The sequence below is a fragment of the Mchenga conophoros genome, linkage group LG18 (genome assembly GCF_057382185.1).
Source record: "Mchenga conophoros isolate Kocher_MC1m ecotype Shallow Benthic linkage group LG18, M_conophoros_male_GT1.1, whole genome shotgun sequence".
NCBI classification, from domain to species: Eukaryota; Metazoa; Chordata; class Actinopteri; order Cichliformes; family Cichlidae; genus Mchenga; species Mchenga conophoros.
In genome coordinates, this window is record NC_140543.1 from 8,188,896 (window position 1) to 8,208,232 (window position 19,337).

The 19,337-nt window shown below is 38.3% G+C and overlaps 2 protein-coding genes across 4 annotated transcripts in view; both read left to right on the forward strand.

Annotated features, from left to right (window-relative positions):
- The window catches only part of LOC146553139 (neuropilin-1a-like), a 96,383-nt gene extending 92,484 nt beyond the window's left edge, over window positions 1-3,899 (forward strand). The window contains exon 18 of the mRNA XM_085256110.1: window positions 1,334-3,899. Coding sequence (XP_085112236.1) covers window positions 1,334-1,608 — 275 coding nt within the window. The 3' untranslated portion in view covers window positions 1,609-3,899. The remainder of the gene's footprint in view (window positions 1-1,333) is intronic.
- A 5,560-nt stretch (window positions 3,900-9,459) lies between these two features.
- The window catches only part of LOC146553140 (integrin beta-1-like), a 28,065-nt gene continuing 18,187 nt past the window's right edge, over window positions 9,460-19,337 (forward strand). Inside the window, exons 1-2 of one of the 3 annotated variants that reach the window (XM_085254777.1) lie at window positions 9,460-9,787; window positions 11,524-11,607. The gene's annotated coding sequence lies outside the window, so the exon portion shown is untranslated. The remainder of the gene's footprint in view (window positions 9,788-11,523; window positions 11,608-19,337) is intronic. The other 2 variants (XM_085254776.1, XM_085254778.1) reach the window with 2 other exon arrangements.

Below are 19,337 nucleotides of genomic sequence, written 5' to 3' on the forward strand. Positions count from 1 at the left end.
CTCCCATATACCAAATGCTTATTCATTACTGTACTGCTGTAAATGTGATATTTATATAATAATTGTGGTCTTCAAGTAAGCAACCTCAGAAACTAAACAGTCCCAGATTTTACAAGAATATTTTAACATAATTCTAATGAAATTAATATGCGCAATATTCTCAGTCTCACATTTTCCTCTTCAGATATCTGTGGCCTTTCCATGTATCGCTATTATAATCTAAAATTTCAATAACACAAAATGCTGTCAATTGACAAAATAGCAAATAAATATTACGCTCCAGTAGATTCTGACATATCAGAAGTAGAAAACAGCCGAGTTTGATGATTTCTGCTTTCTGCTTCTGCTCTTTCGCCCACATCTGCAAATCTCCGTATGGAGAAGAAGGCAACTCTGATACATTTAGTCAGATCAGGAGCTAGTGTTTCTAATTGGGAGTGTGGCTGCTCCTCTCTATCAACCCAACAAATTGTGTATATAATTTCTAAAGAGATATTGTTCATAACAGCAGGATGCAGCAAACCGCAACCTTAGTGCATAGCTAAAAGCTAAGATTTCATTTTTATGTTGACCAGGAATAAAGAAATAATTAGCAAGGCAGTGACATATAGGTCACAGGGGGGAATTTTCACCATCCCTCTTGGCAAATATAGGGATGGTGAAGACTTGGGTCAGAGACCAGTCGAATTGGGTGAATGGGTCCAGCAGATTCAACACATTCCAGGAATGTGTTGAATCTGATTCTTTCCTGGAATGTGTTGAACATTCCAGGAAAGACCTCCGAGATCTCTGTCCAAAAGAGTGCAGTCCTAGAAACATCAAAAATACTATAAGGACCCTCAAGCTCCTTAAGCCTCTAGTAAAGGACCCGCACATGCATTGATTCTGTTTCAGATGTAGTTTATCGTCAAGATACGCTTTACCAAAGAACAAGACGTACACATGAATATATATTTGCAGCTTCCTCCCTGGTTATAACATAGTAAGAATACTATAAGTTTAGTAGCCACTGAAGTTACATCAGCTTTCCCTACATAAATCTAAGAAAGGAGATCAAAACTCAATAAAATTATGAACATTTACACTTAGTAAACAAGAGTCAACCTCTTTTAGGGCTTTCCAACCAAAAAAATTAAATAAAAAAATGTCTTTCATTAAAAATCAGAGTTTAGGACAATCAGGGACTAGATTTAGGATCATTTGAGAGACACATTTTAAAACTTTCCATCCACTGAAGTGACTTTTTTGACGTTACATTTGACACTGGCTTCAGGGTCAGAATCTGTTTCTATTGTGAATATTTTAAATGGAATCTTTTTTTAATCTTTTGCAGCCATGGACACCTACTCACAAGAAAACAGTCCACTTGGCAGCCCAGGAAACATGCTGAAGACCCTGGACCCGATCCTCATCACAATCATTGCCATGTCAGCTCTGGGTGTCTTCCTGGGCGCCATCTGCGGTGTTGTCCTGTACTGTGCCTGCTCACAGGGCAGCATGACAGACAGGAACTTATCTGCCCTTGAAAACTATAACTTTGAGCTGGTAGATGGTGTGAAACTAAAGAAGGACAAGATAAATGGACAGACTAACTACTCAGAGGCGTGAGTTAGAAACGGGGACGGAGCTGCAGTTGCTCCGCATGGACACGTTCGATGCAGCCAATCAAGAAAGTGGAACACAGGGCTGAAGCCACCAATGGGACGGCAGGGTGGGCTGAAAAGTGAGCCGATGTAATTTTATTTCTCAGGAGCAGCAGTGGAAGGGACTCACCAATAGGGGGCACTGTGTATAAAGAATCTGTACAGCAAAAAAAAAGAGAAAAAAGAAGAAAACTAAGGATTCTATTTGTTTTTCGGCGTGCTTTGTTGATTTCATGTAATCACATGCTGGTGTTGAGACCAATTCAGATGAAAGTATTATTTGGAAAGATAAAATGTTTTTTTTTTTTTTTTTTTCGTTTGTTTGTTTGCTTGGTTTTTGTTTTGTTTTTTCCTCTTTTGTTGTTTCAGATGTCATTGTTACACAGAACAGGCAAACTATTTGAAATATGCTATTGTGATATCTGGCTCTTGTTGGCCGTATGTCCCCGTCCCCATGTGTGCATGAAAGTGTTTATGTGTGTGTGTGTGTGTCACATTCATACACATCTGTATATAAGGTGTGTATGGGTAGTAGTCTGACTGTAGAGGTGTGTATCATTACAGTCATGTTTGTGTACATGATCAGCATGCATCTGTGTGTGTGTGTGTGTGTGTGTGTGTGTGTGTGTGTGTGTGTGTGTGTGTGTGTGTGTGTGTGTGTGTGAAAAGCGGGGACCCGTCCCTGCCTGTTGACCTGCGTCTAGTTCCGACAGTGCCTTTTTTTTTCCTCCAGTTTTTCTGTTGCCTTTTTTTTCTGCTGGTTGTTTTCCCATCAGCTAATGTCCCATCTGGGGTTCCTACACGGATGTGAAAAAAAATGGAAAAAAAAAACGTTTCCACATTGTGATAATAAACCTACAAACTTTTTAATGTTGTAGTGTGTTGTCAAATATCACATGTGTTGGTGTAGCTCTGTAGATCCTCATGCCTCAATGACAGTGGCACTGACACACTTTTAAAATCTAGGCGACATTTAGGAAAACTTGTGAAATCTATGGAATTTTCCAGATGGAAAATGTGTAGGAGCCCCGAATGCCTCATTTTCACGACACATCCAACATATTGTACATAGGTTTTAATATATTTGAGCGCCCTCTTTATAGAGAAAGACACCAGTGCTGCAGCATCCTTTCTATGCTGAAAGAAATGTCACTGTTTATCATTTGGATTTTGATAATGTATAGAAAAACAAAGAGATACAGACCTGTTGTTTTTGTGGTTTTTGAATTTAACTGTTCCCTGGTTTTCACTTATGTTTTTACAGACATGGAAATGAGAGTAAGGAGAAAAGCATCAGATATGCCTTGAAAGAAGAGATGATGGATTTTTTTGTACAGGGTAACCTCAGTACCATAAAGATGCTGACAACAAGTTGAGGATGGATTGTTAAGATTATTTTTGAACGCCACTGGCACACAATGAGACTGCTAGAGCTTTAAGCAGAAGGGTGCCCAGTGGTCTGGGACCCTTGTGATGGACTTCAAGCATCTCTTTCAGTCTCTTTAGGGTCTAACAGCATCTATTATTGAGCAGACTGGTTTCATTTTCAGATAGGAATGAATAATTAAGAACAGCTGGAAATTTAAAATTGTTTTCACTTTAAAAAAAAATCTTAAAATGAGTTTATTTTGTGAGATTTGGTTTTGTATTTCTATTTCATGTGGTTTGTACTTGGTCTTTAATTTGCTTGAGCATTTTAATGCCTTATTTACTGTAAACCATAGTAAACCTTTACACTTACCAACTTTGGTGTTTGTGAAATATAAAGTCAGGGTATTTATCTTCGAAAACTGGTTAAAAACTAAGAACAGCAAGTGTTCTACAAAGACTGCTTTGTTGTGCTTTAGCTTTTTAGCTGAACTTCTTGTTATATGGGTCTCTTCTTTAAAACACCGTAAAAAGAAAATGTTGGTGAAAACTTTTTACTACTCTCTAACTATCTGACAACCTCAAACAGATGTTTGTTTTAAATGGGAACATTCTGACTTAATGCTCCTTAAGTTGGGGCAAAATATACATGCACAAAACTTATTGAAACCCAGTAGTGTGGTTGACTGACATTTTGCCTTGTTTATTTCCTGTTTCTACTGCACCATGAGTGGTAACTCTACCTATTTTTAATGTAGCATTATGAGACATCACCCAGCTCAAACTGAGAAGTGCTCACCTAAGTATCAGTTCTCCATCTTTAACTGTCTTTTCTCTGTAGCCATTCAGTAAGCATCCACAATCAAATAAAGTGTGCTGACCGTTGAAGCATTCATGCTTTATTCTTCCACATAACTCTTCATCTTCTTGCTAAAGTTTTACCTGTACATTCATAACAGGAAAAATAACCAGATAGGATATCCTCCCCCTTTAAACTTACAAGGATGCTGCAGCACTCAACGTGAAAACAAATGTTGCACTGATATATTTAAAAAAGAAATAAATAATCTATGTGTTTATGATGTTGATTTGCAAAAAGAGAGGAAGGAGGGAAGAGAGGACAGTGTTATTGTTGCTTCTTTTTAACACGGTTTCAGAAGACTACGTTATAATTCTGAAATGTACAATTTACAGAGATGTTTTTCATTCTTGAAAAAGCTTATATGCGTCTCTTTGAAAAGTAACAATTTTATTTACTTGGTATAATATCACCTTGTGTTTTTGTACTGTCACTGATGTACGTGCCAATGTTTTATTTTTTTTCTTTGTATGACAAAAAAAAGTTTTATTTTCAGTACCGTTTTCTGTAATTTTGCTGTCTCAAATCTAGAAAAAGAAAGGAAATGAGGAAGTTAAAAAAAAAACATTGGAAAGCAGTGAGGCCTTACGTGACTAATAGTATTGTTTGTACTTTGACTTTCTGGTCAACACTCAGACTCATCTGTCTCTGTTGTCTCAGACTCTCCTCATTGACTATTACATTCCAAAGAATTGGATCAAATAAATGTTTTAATTAAAAGCTGAGCTGCTTTTTCTTTCTAACATCAAAGATATATTTTCTATTCATTACATAAAGCTTTATTTCTATTTAAAAGGGTTTTCACTGCAGCAATTTTGTCATATGCAGATGTTACTTTAAAATATTTTGGCGTCACTATGTGACAAGGACCGGATACCTCAGATGATGGAAAATCCTCGGTTAACACAGTGTTTCTCCTTACTTTTTAACTTTGTTTGGGAGACTTTTGACTACCTACGGGACACTTTAGGGCACAGGTGTCGAACTCCAGGCCTCGAGGGCCGGTGTCCTGCAGGTTTTAGATGTGTCCTTGATCCAACACAGCTGATTCAAATGGCTAAATTACCTCCTCAACATGTCTTGAAGTTCTCCAGATGCCTCATATGAACTAACCATTTGATTCAGGTGTGTTGACCCAGGGTGAGATCTAAAACCTGCAGGACACCGGCCCTCAAGGCCTGGAGTTCGACACCCCTGCTTTAGGAGTTACCAAGAGGGTTTAGCATGTTGCTGCCAACACACCAGGCACGGGACATTAAAGATTTCAGGGATGGGTTAAAATTTCTGGCTTTTATTCTTTTTTCTGGACAAATTGTGATTAAGCTAAAGCTACAGCTGGATGAAGGTCAGTTTATCAAAAATAGTGGACACAAATCCTGGCATTGTAGAAAAGTAACCACAAATGTTGCCTACAAAATTTCCTATTTTCCTATTGGTCTGTGAGACCCCTCTCTACATGATGTGTAAGTTTTGCTTTGCCTGTCTTATTATTGCTCAAGACATGTAATGCGGTTTGGCACACCGAAGCTCAAGATTGTCAATTATCCGGCTTGTACAAAAAATGAAAATCTTAAAAAGCACAAAGCAACCTAGAATCAAAGAAAGTTCACCTTCAAACTAAAGGTTGTTCCTTTTGAACACAGTGTAGCAGAATATAAAACAGTGAAAAAAGTTTCCCAATTAGACTTTTGGTATCTCATTTTAGAAACGTCTAGTCATATTGTATTTTCTATGAACAATAAAAAAGGCAATGTATCACTATCTTTTGGCAAAAGTACACAAATTTGTCACAGGTAGAAGTACAAATACTTGTGTTACAAAAATACTGTATTAGAAGTTGAAGTGCCACACTTCTTTACTCAAGTGAAAGTGGAAAAAGTACAGACAGTGAAATGTAGGGCTGTTCGATATAATGATATATATCGGCTAACGATATAAAAACGTCTATTGTTTCATTTTACGCTATTGTGTGTTTCTTGGTGTCGCAAAATAAACTGTTTACGACAATATTTTTTCATCGTTTTGATGGACACTGTAGTGGCTATATTAATTTCTTAAAGTTCTCTCTTTCTCTTATATTTAATATAACCACACTACAGACCGACAAGCGCCTGTTTTTATGCATTGTGGTTAGCAACAATGACAGTAACACCATCGCGTGTCTGCTTGTTTATGTTCCACATAAACCTTTCACAATAAAGCTCAAGATCCTGTTGAGACTTTTCAAAATAAACTGAATCACGTGAAAGAGCAGGTTATTTACGGATGAGAAGCAAAAAAGAGCCGCCAGGTGCTAAAAAATAGACCTTAGACTCAAACGCTAGAACAGGCTGTTCCCCGCAGCACCCTGTGTAATAAATACTCACAAAGAAAACGGCGGCTGTTACAACTTATGTCTAAAAATGTATGGTTTCATGCATCGGTTAAAACACTCGACTCCAGCTACATGACGCGCAGCTGGAAACACTTCACACAAGTCGAGCTGCCCGAGATTCACAGAATTTACAGAAAATGTTACATTTTTGTGATTTATATCGTTATCGGATGATAGAATTCTTATATCGGGATATGAGATTTTGGTCATATTGCACAGCCCTAACTCAAAGTATAAAACTGAAAAGCTCTTTGGAGGACATTTCTACCAACAACTTTGGTGCAAATCTCAATATAATAATTAAATATTAACACAAGGAAATAGAAACTTTATTTCAACTTAAATTTGAATTCCAATTAATGTAGTCAGCTTGAACGTCCGCTTTTGTGGAAAAAAAGAAGGGGAAACAATGTGAATTCTAAAAAATTAAATATCTATTGTTGCCTTCATTGCAGACAGATGGCGTTACCTTCACACCTAAACAGAAAAACCAGTAAATTGAGATTGAGCAGGTGGGTGAAACGTTAGATTGGTTGTAGTGGTGCAGCGTGGGAAAAATAGTAACTTATAATCATTTATATAGAGAAATAAGTCACAACAACTGTGCTGCTGCTCTTTGTGAATTTTAGCTAAATATTTGTACTTTGCTTTTTTTCAACCCTCGGCTTATAAATAAAATAATGTCATTCATATCATGTTGTACATCTGTTTTCAGAATGCTTTAGATACCAGTATTCAAGAGCATCTGGTCTACTCCACCCAAAACCCTGAACTGGTTTATAGAAAGACAAAAATTTCATGGATGTTTGTTTTTTCCCAGTAATTTCAAGCATCCCTTTGCTATGTTGTGTTTTGCCCACAAAGAGGCAGCATTGACCCTATTAATACTATATGTGACACGATCATATGCCAGATGCAAAAACTAAATGCATTTCTATGGCCTGTATTTGTATAGTGCTTTACTAGTCCCTAAGGACCCCAAAGTGCTTTACACAACCAGTCATCCACACATTCACACACTGGTGATGGGAAGTTACATTGTAGTCACAGCCACCCTGGGGCACACTGACAGAGGCGAGGCTGCCACCGGGCCCTCTGACCACCACCAGTAGGCAACGGGTGAAGTGTCTCGCCCAAGGACACAACGACCGAGACTGTCCAAGCCGGGGCTCAAACCGGCAACCTTCCAATTACAAGGTGAACTCCCAACTCTTGAGCCACAATCGCGCCGTTTCTATTCTCATACAACTTCTGACCTGCATAAATGACAACATCTTTCTCACACCAGGTAAGTCTGATTTCGTGTGAACTTCAGTTTGTGGCTTTGTTTCAACTTAGGTTTCCTGCCTAAATCGGACCCACTTCACCACTTTCTCACCCTCTTTTTTTTGTATCCGCAGTTTTATTTCCTGGAGTAACACTATACTGTGGTTTGCACTGATGCCTCACAGCAAGCAGGTTCTGAGTTCGAACCCCTGCTGTGCCCTTTACCTGTATAGCCTGCATGCCTGTGTGGTTTCTCTTGGTTATTCTACAGGACATCTATGTTAGGTTAATGGGTAATTCTAAAGTGGCTATGGATGCAATGCAAATAAAGTGCCGAAATTATAGAATATGGTTATGCCGTATGGTTAAAATGTGTCTTTTAGTCTTAAGGGCTTTAACTGGCCAGTAATACTTCAACTCTATTTGTGCAAGTGCATTTTAAATCTATGCTAGACATCTAACATTGATGGTACTCGACCTTAACATTATCCTTATCATCTTATCATGCAAACCAACCGTCATGCATACAATGCAAATAATGAATGATTCAAAATGTAGTTTTCTGGTGTTCATTTCTCATATATATATAAGGATGAAGTAAGTGTGTTCATGCTGCTACTATGAATCCTCCAGACTGGTTCAGCAAATGCAAACATCGCCAATTTTCTTTGCATTCTTCTGTGGTGCCCCATTAAATGAAGAAAAACAAATTACAGAAGTCTGTGGTCATGTTAGATCCCCCCCCCCACACACACACACACATATATGAATCAGAGACTGAAATAGAGCACCAAGTGAACTCTTCCTGAATGGATTGTCAAAGGTACGAAGCAAGATGAGTGTGCAGTGGTGACAAGATGTTTAATAAAGCTAGTGACTTCATGACTCAGTTTTCTAGCTGGCAGCATCAGCTGCTATACACCAATATAAGACCAATATAAGAAGTAACTGCTAAAACTGTCAGTGAGAGGTCATCAAAGCTGAAAAGTTGAACTGCTACGACTACTAAAGCACAGTAGCTGTTAGCATTCTTTTTTTAAATCTTTTTTTTATTATTTTTTTTTTTTACAGGAAATAGGTCTAGGTGACAAATGACTTAATCTTCATACTGTTCACAGAGGAAGTGAAGAATCTGGGAAACTAAGCGCAGCAGAGCTAAAAACAAACAAACAAAAACCCTCTGCAGATGAACTTCCTAGTTGAGATAGTTTGGTGGAAGGTATCTTAATACAAGGACTTGTGATTTGTTTAGATTACATTTCAAATAAAAAATATTGCATGAGCCTATAAAATTCTGTGTTTGCTCTTTAAATCTTTTTTGTAAAATAACGCTATAACTGAGTATTTACCTTTACAGTATAGTGCAGAACTACTAAGTAGCCTGAAATAGAAGTTATAAAGCAATTATTTTAAAAATACTGTGTATATAATTCTGTTGAATGAATACACTATCATTACAAAACAGTGTTTAAACTATTGCATTGTGTCACTTTTCATTCATGCCTAAATATTGCACACAATGTTCTATACATAATTTTTTTTTTTACATACGTATTAATTTCTTTTTCAAATATTCAGATTTGCTGTGGGGCTTCTCTGCTTTGTTCATAGTCCACCCAATGCCACCCCATTGAAAAATTCCTCGAAACGCCCCTGGTATCGGCATATCAAAAGCGAAAAACAAACAAACAAAAATCTAAAAAAATGTATCTTGTGTGAAAATTAAGAACGATATTTGCCTTTGAATATAATTATTTGAGTGTAAATTACTTTTACACTGTGCATATGTGTGTGTATGAGTGTTTACTTCAAAGGCTACAGCCTGCGAGATTGTGCGTGTGACTTTTCACCGCATCGAGGGTGAAAAAGGGTTCACTCACTGCTCTCTCCTGTGTGGTTGTTCGTTTCCCCTCTGCGTGCCGCAGTTGTTCCTGTGTAGGCGGAGCTAAATAAGAAGAGGTTTATGAAGTAGGGGCATAGAAAAAACACCCAGCAGCACCAAATTCACGGCGGTAACGTGTTGGTTGAGCGGGATCTCAAAGAGTCTTATCTATTATTGAGAAGGCTCACATGAATAAACGTTAACTCCGCCCGTTTTTAATCGCTAACGTTACGTCCGAGCGGTGCGGCTTAATTAGCTAAAACAAAGCGGACCCTCAGAACAGTTCTAGCTAGTCTTCGCTTCAGTTACCGGTTATATTCCGTTTGACGAGGACACTTTTTGGAAGCAAATGTTACTGTAAATCTACACAGACGTCACAAAGGTATCGGCTTAAGGTGAGTGGTTTTATTTTAACCGACATTTGTGACATTTACCGGCCTGCCATGGCTGAAATCACAATGACGATGGGGGAGAAGCAAAGAATGTGTGTCTTGAGGCTAAAAAAAAGTTTGGGTGTGGATTAACGGCAACTCTAGCTAGCGGTTTAGTTTTTAGTTCAGTGTTGGTTTCTTTGTCTGTTCAGCTCTGTAGCATGTGAAATGTTGGCTTGTTTAAAGCTACACCTCAAGCAGGCTCCTCGATAAAATCTCAAATTGAGCTTTGTGCTGAAAGTAGGCCAAAAAGTAGCCGCTTTGTACTACTGAAGAGGGCAGTGTGGGAGGCTAAACTGTGAGTGGACAGTGGGATTTGTCCCTCAAAGGGAGCTGCTAACAAAGCTTAATCTTGTTGAATCAAATCAGATATTTAGCAGAGGCTTAAATTGTTTTCCAGTTTTTTACTTGGCTTCTTGTTATACAAAGTTGTAGTAGTTATTGTGGTGTTGTGAAGTCATCAGATTTGTAAAATAATTGCTTTTAATTCCCAAGTTATCAATCAGAAACTGCCTGGTTTGAATAAACAATGTGGTCATTTGGCTCAAAGTTTAAAGCCACCCCCACTGTGTCCTAAACAGCCTTTAAGTTTAGTCTGCTGTCCTGAGAATAGAACTTCCCTTTTGTAGACCCACACCACCCTGGGAGACTTGTAAAGAATATCTTGAAGAGACCACAGCTGGACTATGGTTTGGTTAGACTGCATTATGGACTGTAAACTGTGGTTGAGGATATAGTAAGATCCAGGATGACTTAAATCTAGGTCAGCTTGGTTAACCAGATTCTTAAGAACCTCTTGTTCAGCCTTGGCCACAGCTGTGATTCAGCTATGTTGACGCCAGCACTCCAGTTGGACAAGATTGGTCTTGCTTGCATCTTCCTGTAAAGGAATAGCAGCCTCGGGCTGTGTTTTGTCTTCCCTGAGCAAGCTGAGTTGGTTGAAGTAGTAGTTGGTGGCCATCTAGTTGTTGCTTTAATAAAGTGACTCGTGTTAATTACTGACCAGTCTTGGCTTGTAGACAGCATTATAATGACATGGTAACGGTGTCATATGGAGGTGTGACAAACACCTATGTATTTGATCTTGTACAGCAGTAGAGCACAGATAATGTTCACCAGGCATGTTAATTCCAGACATGCCTGCAGACTGTAGCCAAATGTGCACCAGTGAGTCACTTCCTTAGTTACATTGTTGTGCTGTTTAGGCAAGGCCCTGCAAGTATCCGGGGGAGTTTTGGAGGGTCATTTAACCTTACTCAGTGCCTTAGCCTGCTTCTGACTGGTCAGATGTGAGTCACAGATTACAGGACCTCCAGTGACGGCAAGACAAAGCAACTGGGAGTGTTTGTTTGAGGAGATATAATCATGATCCTTTCATAGATATTATGAGGCTTGAGTCAGTGGTAAAATGTGGTAGTTCTCACATCTAAGAGGAGAAAAGTTTCATAACACTTCATCGTTGTATTTTTACTCAGTTGTATATAGTATTTGTATTCTATTTTTATCTTATTGTATATTTATTTTATTTTATTCTACTGTATATAGTATTTTATTTTATTCTATTCTGTACAGTTGTGTACTGTATTTATTCTTATTGTATTCTAATTTTTGCCTCATAACTTTTGCACTGTCCACTTCCTGCTGTGACAAAACAAATTTCCCACGTGTGGGACTAATAAAGGTTATCTTATCTTATGCAGAAAGAAACGCACGAAGGTTGGTAGATGGACCCGAGGCCATTTTTACAGTGGATTTGTACTTCTGCGTTAACTCAATGCTCATAGGTATAGTGTTACCACAGACCCTTCTGTAACCATATGCTGTAACTTGACTTGTAGCTCCCTAGAAATGTAACTGCACATCACCAGGTGGGTAATCCTTTTATGGTCAAAATGAATCCATTTGCAGCCTCTTAAACTACAAGGACTCGCTGCTTGGTTTCTCACTTTAAAGCGAAAATGTTTGCCTCATTAACTTTCGGCTGGGAAAAACAAGACATGTGAAGACACAACCCTGTGAATCATCAGGGTTTTCTTTGGTTACAACAGGTCTTATTAAAATCTGTTATAAGTCAGAGTAAAAGAAATTTCCCAGAATAACCTCTCTTTTGGTGAAAAGCCCCCCCATCCCCCAAAAATGTAAAGACTGCTGGCCTGCTGTAATTGATGGAAACAATGATAAAATTACATTAAAAAACATTTAGCATGAGCAATTTCAAATTTCAAAGCCTTTGGAAGTACGTCAGTTAACTAATTTATACAGTGTTTAATGAAATCCAGCCGTAGTAAATTCTTAATGCAGTTTTTATTTAGGGAAAACTGTTCTGGCATGTAAAAGATAACTGAGCAGCCAAAATGTTCTCACTTGGGATCAGACTGAGTAAACTCTGTAAACAGAAAGAGACATTTACATAGTTTCCCACAACATAAATTTGGAGTTTGTTAAATATCGAATGCATTATCTCATCCCTCTGAGGAATGTTGAGAGATGGGGATCTTTTTCATACCTGAAAAAACTTCAAACAAACTCTACAAACATTTTTCAGCTAAAACAATAGATTTATCTGTGTCAGAGTAAGATTTCATGACTGCTGGATATCTAACACACTGGATATGTTGGATTTACTCACATTTTTTTTTTTTTTTTAGATTTTAAAAGCAAGAGCTCACAGGCTTAGGCTCGTCAGAATAATCAAATCTCACCTTAAACTTTTTTTTCTTCTTCTTTTTTTTTGCAACAGATAGTTTAGGTAAAACGAATACTTTGACTTTGTTGATAAAGAGGTCAATATAAAATAAAGATCTGCATTCTTGACAATTAAGGCATCAGCTGAACACTTGTTGGTGGAAAGAGTAACTTCCCTTCAACTGTTTTTTCTAGTCAGCTGGTTGCCAGATGATGGTTTCTGATTCTGTAACAGGAAAAAAGTACACAAATTATGCACACGCAACGAAAGGAAAAACAGCTAGAAAGTAGAACATGGTTTTTGGAAGTGCTACAAGGGAATCACTGAAATTGCAAGCGGGTCATTTCCTTCAACTGTGCTCTGACAATGGACGTGCCCATCCTGATCCTTCAACGGCCTATTGGATGAGGCTGGGTGTGGTTTGATTAAGGAAATTGATGAAAAGTCACGCTGAGTTGTTTGGGGGCCTAATGAACCAAGAGTAGACTGTGACTTTCAGCAGCAGATGTGGACCGGGTGGCAAACAGAGCTTGGTTGTGGGGGAAGGGTGCTCGACTCGGTCTCTGAACTCCCAGATGACCCACTCTGTAAGAACAATGGGGACTTGTGTTGTAAACCATCTTTCACTTTTGCATATTTCTCAGAGAAGATTTGGAAGAGTCACGCTTTCACCAGTGCGCTTGCTACAGTAGCTGTCAGTTTTTTAAGGCCCACATTGTGGCATTACATGATATCCATTACATAATGAATAAATGTACATTGAAACAAGGCGGGAAACCATGTCAATGTGGAACTTTTAAAGATGGTGTTTAAAGCAACAGCTTGAGCTAGAGAAATCAAACTAGGTTAGATTTTTGAAAGCTGGTGCTGCCATGCTGAGCTCACAGTTGCAGTCAAATATGGTGCTATTGAAGTTTGTCCACATTTAATTTAAGAACACACAATTGCGTCTCCTTTCAGGTGCACATGGATAGCTGCATACATAAACACCACCTCTATCCTGAAAAGCCTTTGTGATGATTTTCTGCTTAATTTATAGAAACACTAAATGTTTTTTTACCAGTGGTTGTACAAAAGAAGCAATTTATAGATGTTTGTTTCCATGTTTGGATTTAGAAACTTCGTGTGAAAAATTAGATGTTTGATAACATTTAATTGAGAAAATAACTGAAAGATTAATTAAATAATCATTAGTAAAAGCCCTGATTTCAGGTAGGAGCCCATTTATTAAATGTAACATATGATATTGGGGATTGTTTGTGCATCGGAAAAGAAATGATTATAATATTGTCTGATGACGATGGGAAAAATGAAAGTGTTACAGGTCTTACTGTGCAGGGATACTGTGCATCTGACCACAGATATCTACACTGCATAAGATCAGACTTCAGAGAGAATAACAGTAAAAGGGACAAAGATGAAGAGCAAAAATAAATTTAATAAAGTAGATTAGTATCAGAAATTGTCACAGCAACAAGTTCACAATATTCAGTGTCTAATAGTGTGATGCACATTTAAAATGATGTAAGCCAACAAGAAACCAAGTGGCTAACCTCAGCTCACATGAAACCAGAAACCAATGAGAAACGAGCAAGAGTCACGAAACATTTTCCACGTTAAATATTGGCATGCACAAATGCAAATAGTTGGCATAAAGTGATGTTTTTGTTCAGAATTGGTGCTTATTCTTTTCAATAATTTCATTTATATGTATGACTTTTTTTGTTTAAGTCATGGGCTAAAAAAGTGCAAAGATTATTCAGCCCGTGTGGGTAGAGTGTTGTCTAGACAACCATTTGTTTCCTTTTGTTCTTTTATTTATTTTTTTATTTTTTTATTTTTTATTTTCAGCCTGAGGAAGTCGAGGAAGCTGCACGTCAGCAGAACCTATTTGGCAGGAAGCTTTTTGCGGGTGTTCTGAATACATTTGAGATTGACATGGGGGGGGTGCAAAGTAGACGTAGGCTTTTAGATCATGTCATGCTTCTATTTTTCGTGTTTATCACATAACACTTTGTACAGAAACACGATTTAGCTTTAAAACACCATAAACACAGCCAGTCATTATTGTTTTGGACTGCGGTCATCCACAATTTAAACAGACATATATATTATGGAATACTAAATACTAACAGATGTGCTTCCTTTTCACCACACCGGGCTTAACTGTTCATATTTGTATTGACAGGCAAGTCACAGAGGAGTCAGGACAGCAGGTTTTTAGGCTTCACTTGGTTGACGTGTTTTACTTTAAATCAGAGCAACTCTTTCATTTCCACATATCAGCCTAACAATTTATGGGACCTTTTTTTCCTAGAGGAGTTGTCGGGCATCAACTTTAAATCCCATTTTAAAAGAGGTGGTCTCTCTCCTCAGACTTTGTGTAACACATGATGACACACATCTGCAGAGTCTGAGTCAAAACTTCCTTGTTTACTTCTTGTGTTTCTCATACTTACCCTGCCTGAGAAAATCCCAGCATTGTTTTAAGTCAGAGATATCAGATGTAATTGTATTGCCCCAAACTTGGGGTTTGTTTGCGTTCAGTTAGGCATTTTATTCCCCCTAACAGCTTGCTGTCTTAGATTTGAACCATTTTGCTTGGAGGGGGCCTTTGAGCCTGTCCTAGCTATCATAGAGTGAGAGGTAGGGTACATTCTGGGCAGGTAGTTTATTCCACACTAATGCAAAGAGATGGACAATTAGTGACATTCACATTTAAACTTACAGCAAATGTGGAATCACCAGTTAACCTGACAAGTCTTAGTACTTTGAGTGAAAGCGAGACTATGGAGACAGAAATCGAACCCTTCTTTGTGTTGCTAACCGCTACAGTCCTGTTCTGCCTGCGAATCTTAAATTATCAATCAATATATGATGTTCTGTTTTCCTTTCAGAAAAGCAGTTACTGGGATGATAGTGTCTAATGTAAGTCAAAATAAGAGAGGAGTCGATTTTCTGCAGGACAAAAATAATTCTCTGTGAATTTTCATCACAGAGCGTGGGGTCTGGTCCCTAAGGCATCCTTCTGATTGCACATTGAATCAAAACGCCTTGGGGCTGATGGCAGGCAGCAGGCAGCAAATCGTAGTAAAAGGTGCTGTGGAGGACTGAGTTTCAGTCAACTTTTCTCAGCAGTTGTTGGAAAAAACTTTTTTCATTTCTTTTCTTTTCTTTTTTTTTAATGGCTATCCAAAGTAATCCATGGAAAATGACACAACTTCTGTTAGCGTGTTATGTTTTGCTGGTACGTTTGGAGGATTGGACGAATATGTTTACTTCTGCCAGTTGTTGAACTAACAGTTGGAAAATTGTAACATGGTGCACAACCCTACTTGCTGGTAATTATACAAAATACCTCAAGTTTAAAAAAATCTATATTTATTTCCAGATTCTGGGACCAGAGTAGTTCCTTTTGGGCCCGAACTGGAATTGGTCCTGATGAATGATTTACTGGTTGTTTAAATAAGACAGAAAATAAATAAATAAATAAATAAATAAAAGTAAAAAGAATCAGAACAAAGGTTTTTGGTCTTACACCAAAGGAAAGTCTCTAGCACTGTGGTTTTTGAACAGGTTGTTGTAAGTGGAGTGTATTTACAGTACCTTAAAGTATTTTTGTTATAAAGTACCTAAAAATGAGAGAAAATGAACAAACTTCTGTTAAGTCACACAACACGGACTTTTTGCCTTAATTAAATGTGGTCCAAGTGTGCTAAGACTTTTCGTTGATCAAATTGCTCTATAAATATTGCTGAAATCTCTGGCACTTTGCATTATACTTAACTTTGCACAGACAGTGTCAGATTGGTTTAGCAAGTGTGGCTCATGTTGCCAACAACATGAGATATTTTTGAATGTGGTTACACATTGCATTGTTCAAGTGCTACATGCGACACACCAGTTTCTTCATCAGACTGTAGGCCCGTGCTGGTTAGCAGGATGTCGTCTGTTTTACTTTAAACCTTGTTTGTTTAAAGCTTCCTGTCAGAGGAAGACGGACGGTGCTGACTACTGGGCCTCGTGGCATTGTAAAATTTTAGACAGTTATGGAAGTTGTAGGTATCTTGATGCATGCTCAGTCATCCAGGTGAGGAAATCTGAAAAAGTTGAGTCTGTTCATCCGGCCGTAGCGTTTTCAGTCCAAGTGACTCATCCAGGTGATCTGAAGAAGTCTTCAGAAGAAGAGTGATGAAACGTTTTTCCTGAAAATGCTACGCCCAGATGAACACAATCAACTTTTTACGATCGGTTGTAGGTAGTTCTCCTATAACCCACTTATGTTAAGAAAACTGTGTTTGTACAATGGTTCCCTTTTAATTTCCTGTCAGTAAATAAATAATAGCCTCTGTGTTTCAGAGGAATGGCTGCCAAAGCTGAATCTCTTGATATTGATTCATGGTGACATTTTCTAGTAAAAGTGGACTTTGAAATTCAGTGTAAGGCTATTGATATTGAAAGGTAGCATTTGGATGTGAGCACTTATTTAAGAAATGCCTGACCATATAAGATAAGATAAGATAACCTTTATTAGTCCCACACGTGGGAAATTTGTTTTGTCACAGCAGGAAGTGGACAGTGCAAAAGTTATGAGGCAAAAATTAGAATACAATAAGAATAAATACAGTACACAACTGTACAGAATAGAATAAAATAAAATACTATATACAGTAGAATAAAATAAAATAAATATACAATAAGATAAAAATAGAATATAAATACTATATACAACTGAGTAAAAATACAACGATGACAGAAAGGATTATTGCACTTAGTATTATTGCACATGTATGGATGTGTGTGCTTGATCAGTTAAAGTCTTTATTATGGAGTCTGACAGCAGTGGGGAGGAAAGACCTGCGAAATCTCTCCGTCCCACACCGTGGGTGCCGCAGTCTCCCACTGAAGGAGCTGCTCAGTGCTGTCACAGTCTGCTGCATGGGGTGGGAGACGTTGTCCATCAGGGATGACAGCTTAGCCGCCGTTCTCCTGTCACTCACCACCTCCACTGGGTCCAGAGGGCATCCTAGAACAGAGCTGGCCCTTCGGATCACCCTGTTCAGTCTCTTCCTGTCCCCAGCAGAGATGCTGCCGCCCCAGCAGACCACACCATAAAAGATAGCAGAAGCCACAACAGAGTCATAGAATTTCTTCAGGAGTGGGCCCTCCACTCCAAACGACCTGAGTCTCCGCAGCAGGTACAGCCTGCTCTGCCCTTTCCTGTAGAGGGCGTCTGAGTTATGAGTCCAGTCCAGTCTATTGTTCAGATGAACATCCCAGTTACTGCAGTTGTACTGGTAAGAGCTGTGCTGGTTATTATCAGCAGGAGCTGAATTGTTATGAAAAAGTGTGACACTGCAATGCAGCACCAATGGAGAACTTGTACTGTCTCCATCAGCGTGACCATACAAAGTCATAGTTAGCCACAGTTTACGCATGTTCTTGTAAACATTAGGCTCACAGGTCTGTCCCGTCTTCCCGTGTGGTGATTCAGAGCAGGTTTTAAATGGGAACATAACTGTCACAGTTGTGTTATCACTTGTATTTGTTGGCAGGTTTATTAATTTTTTAAAATTAATTATGACATTTTTAATCATTACTTACCAACAGTGTGCGGCAAGGAAGCAGCATGGCATGTAGAGGACCAACTCCTTCAACTCACATATGGTACAGACTAATCTGTGTAGTCACAATGTGAATTCAGAACTTTCTGCTAATACACTGAACGTTATTGTGCAAGAGTAATATGAATACTGAATAAACCACTTTTACCACTTTTTCTAAGATCATACAGAAAATCTGATAAGTAAATGGGGGAAATATGCTGGAGATTCCCTGATGATGAGTGTAATTGCAGCTATATATGTGTGTGTGTGTGTATATATGTATATATATGGGTGTAGCCACTGTAATTTGACACAATTACAGTTGCCACACTGTGCTTTCATTGGTTAAATGAGGTCGTGTGTGTGTGTGTGTGTGTGTGTGTGTGTGTGTGTGTGTGTGTGTGTGTGTGTGTGTGTTTGTTTTTTAATCAGGGCGAGCCATGGGATAGATATAAATGAGAAACAAAGAGAGAGCAACTTCCTAATCACAATATAGACCCACCTCAAAACATATCCTTTCACTGAATGTTTTTCCTACATAAAGAAATTGGTTGATTTTGATCCAGCTTCATCCTCATTTCTGACTCTAATGTGGACCATAATTTACAAAATGAACATTGTTAAATTCAGTAAAGTTAAAACCAGCAATGACATCAGTTGTACACCCACCTCAAATGTCACAGTCTAAAGCCAAGCCATCTTGTTTTTCTATAAACAATCACTGAGCATCACTGTCTTAGAATATATTTTAGTTTCAGTAGTAAAACCAGTTGAATGTCAGTGATGTAGAGTAGCAGAAGCCAGCATTGGAACCCTGAAGGTTTAAGCTGTTTTGGGTTAAATTACCAGCGAAAACTTCAAAAAGTGCATTTGGGTAAACTTTAAGGACCATATCACCATGTGCGATGGAGTGGCTGATCAAAAGAAGTTATAGCATATGAAAGGTCCCTCATTTATCTTTTGATAGACTCATCTGCAGCTTTTTTCCATAATCATCATGTAGTTTAAAGCATGTTACACCTTAACTGGATCTTCTGTAGCAGATGAGATGTTTTTTGAGGTTACCACTAACATAAGTCCTTTGAAGTCCCAAATATTGTCATAGTGATCGGTGTTCAACCTTGTATGTAGGACATGCTCCTATGCCAGTTGGCGTTCTATCATGTTTTACAGTTGTGAGAAGCTGCTTAGCCACACAGTCTGTTACAAATTAAGCCTTCAC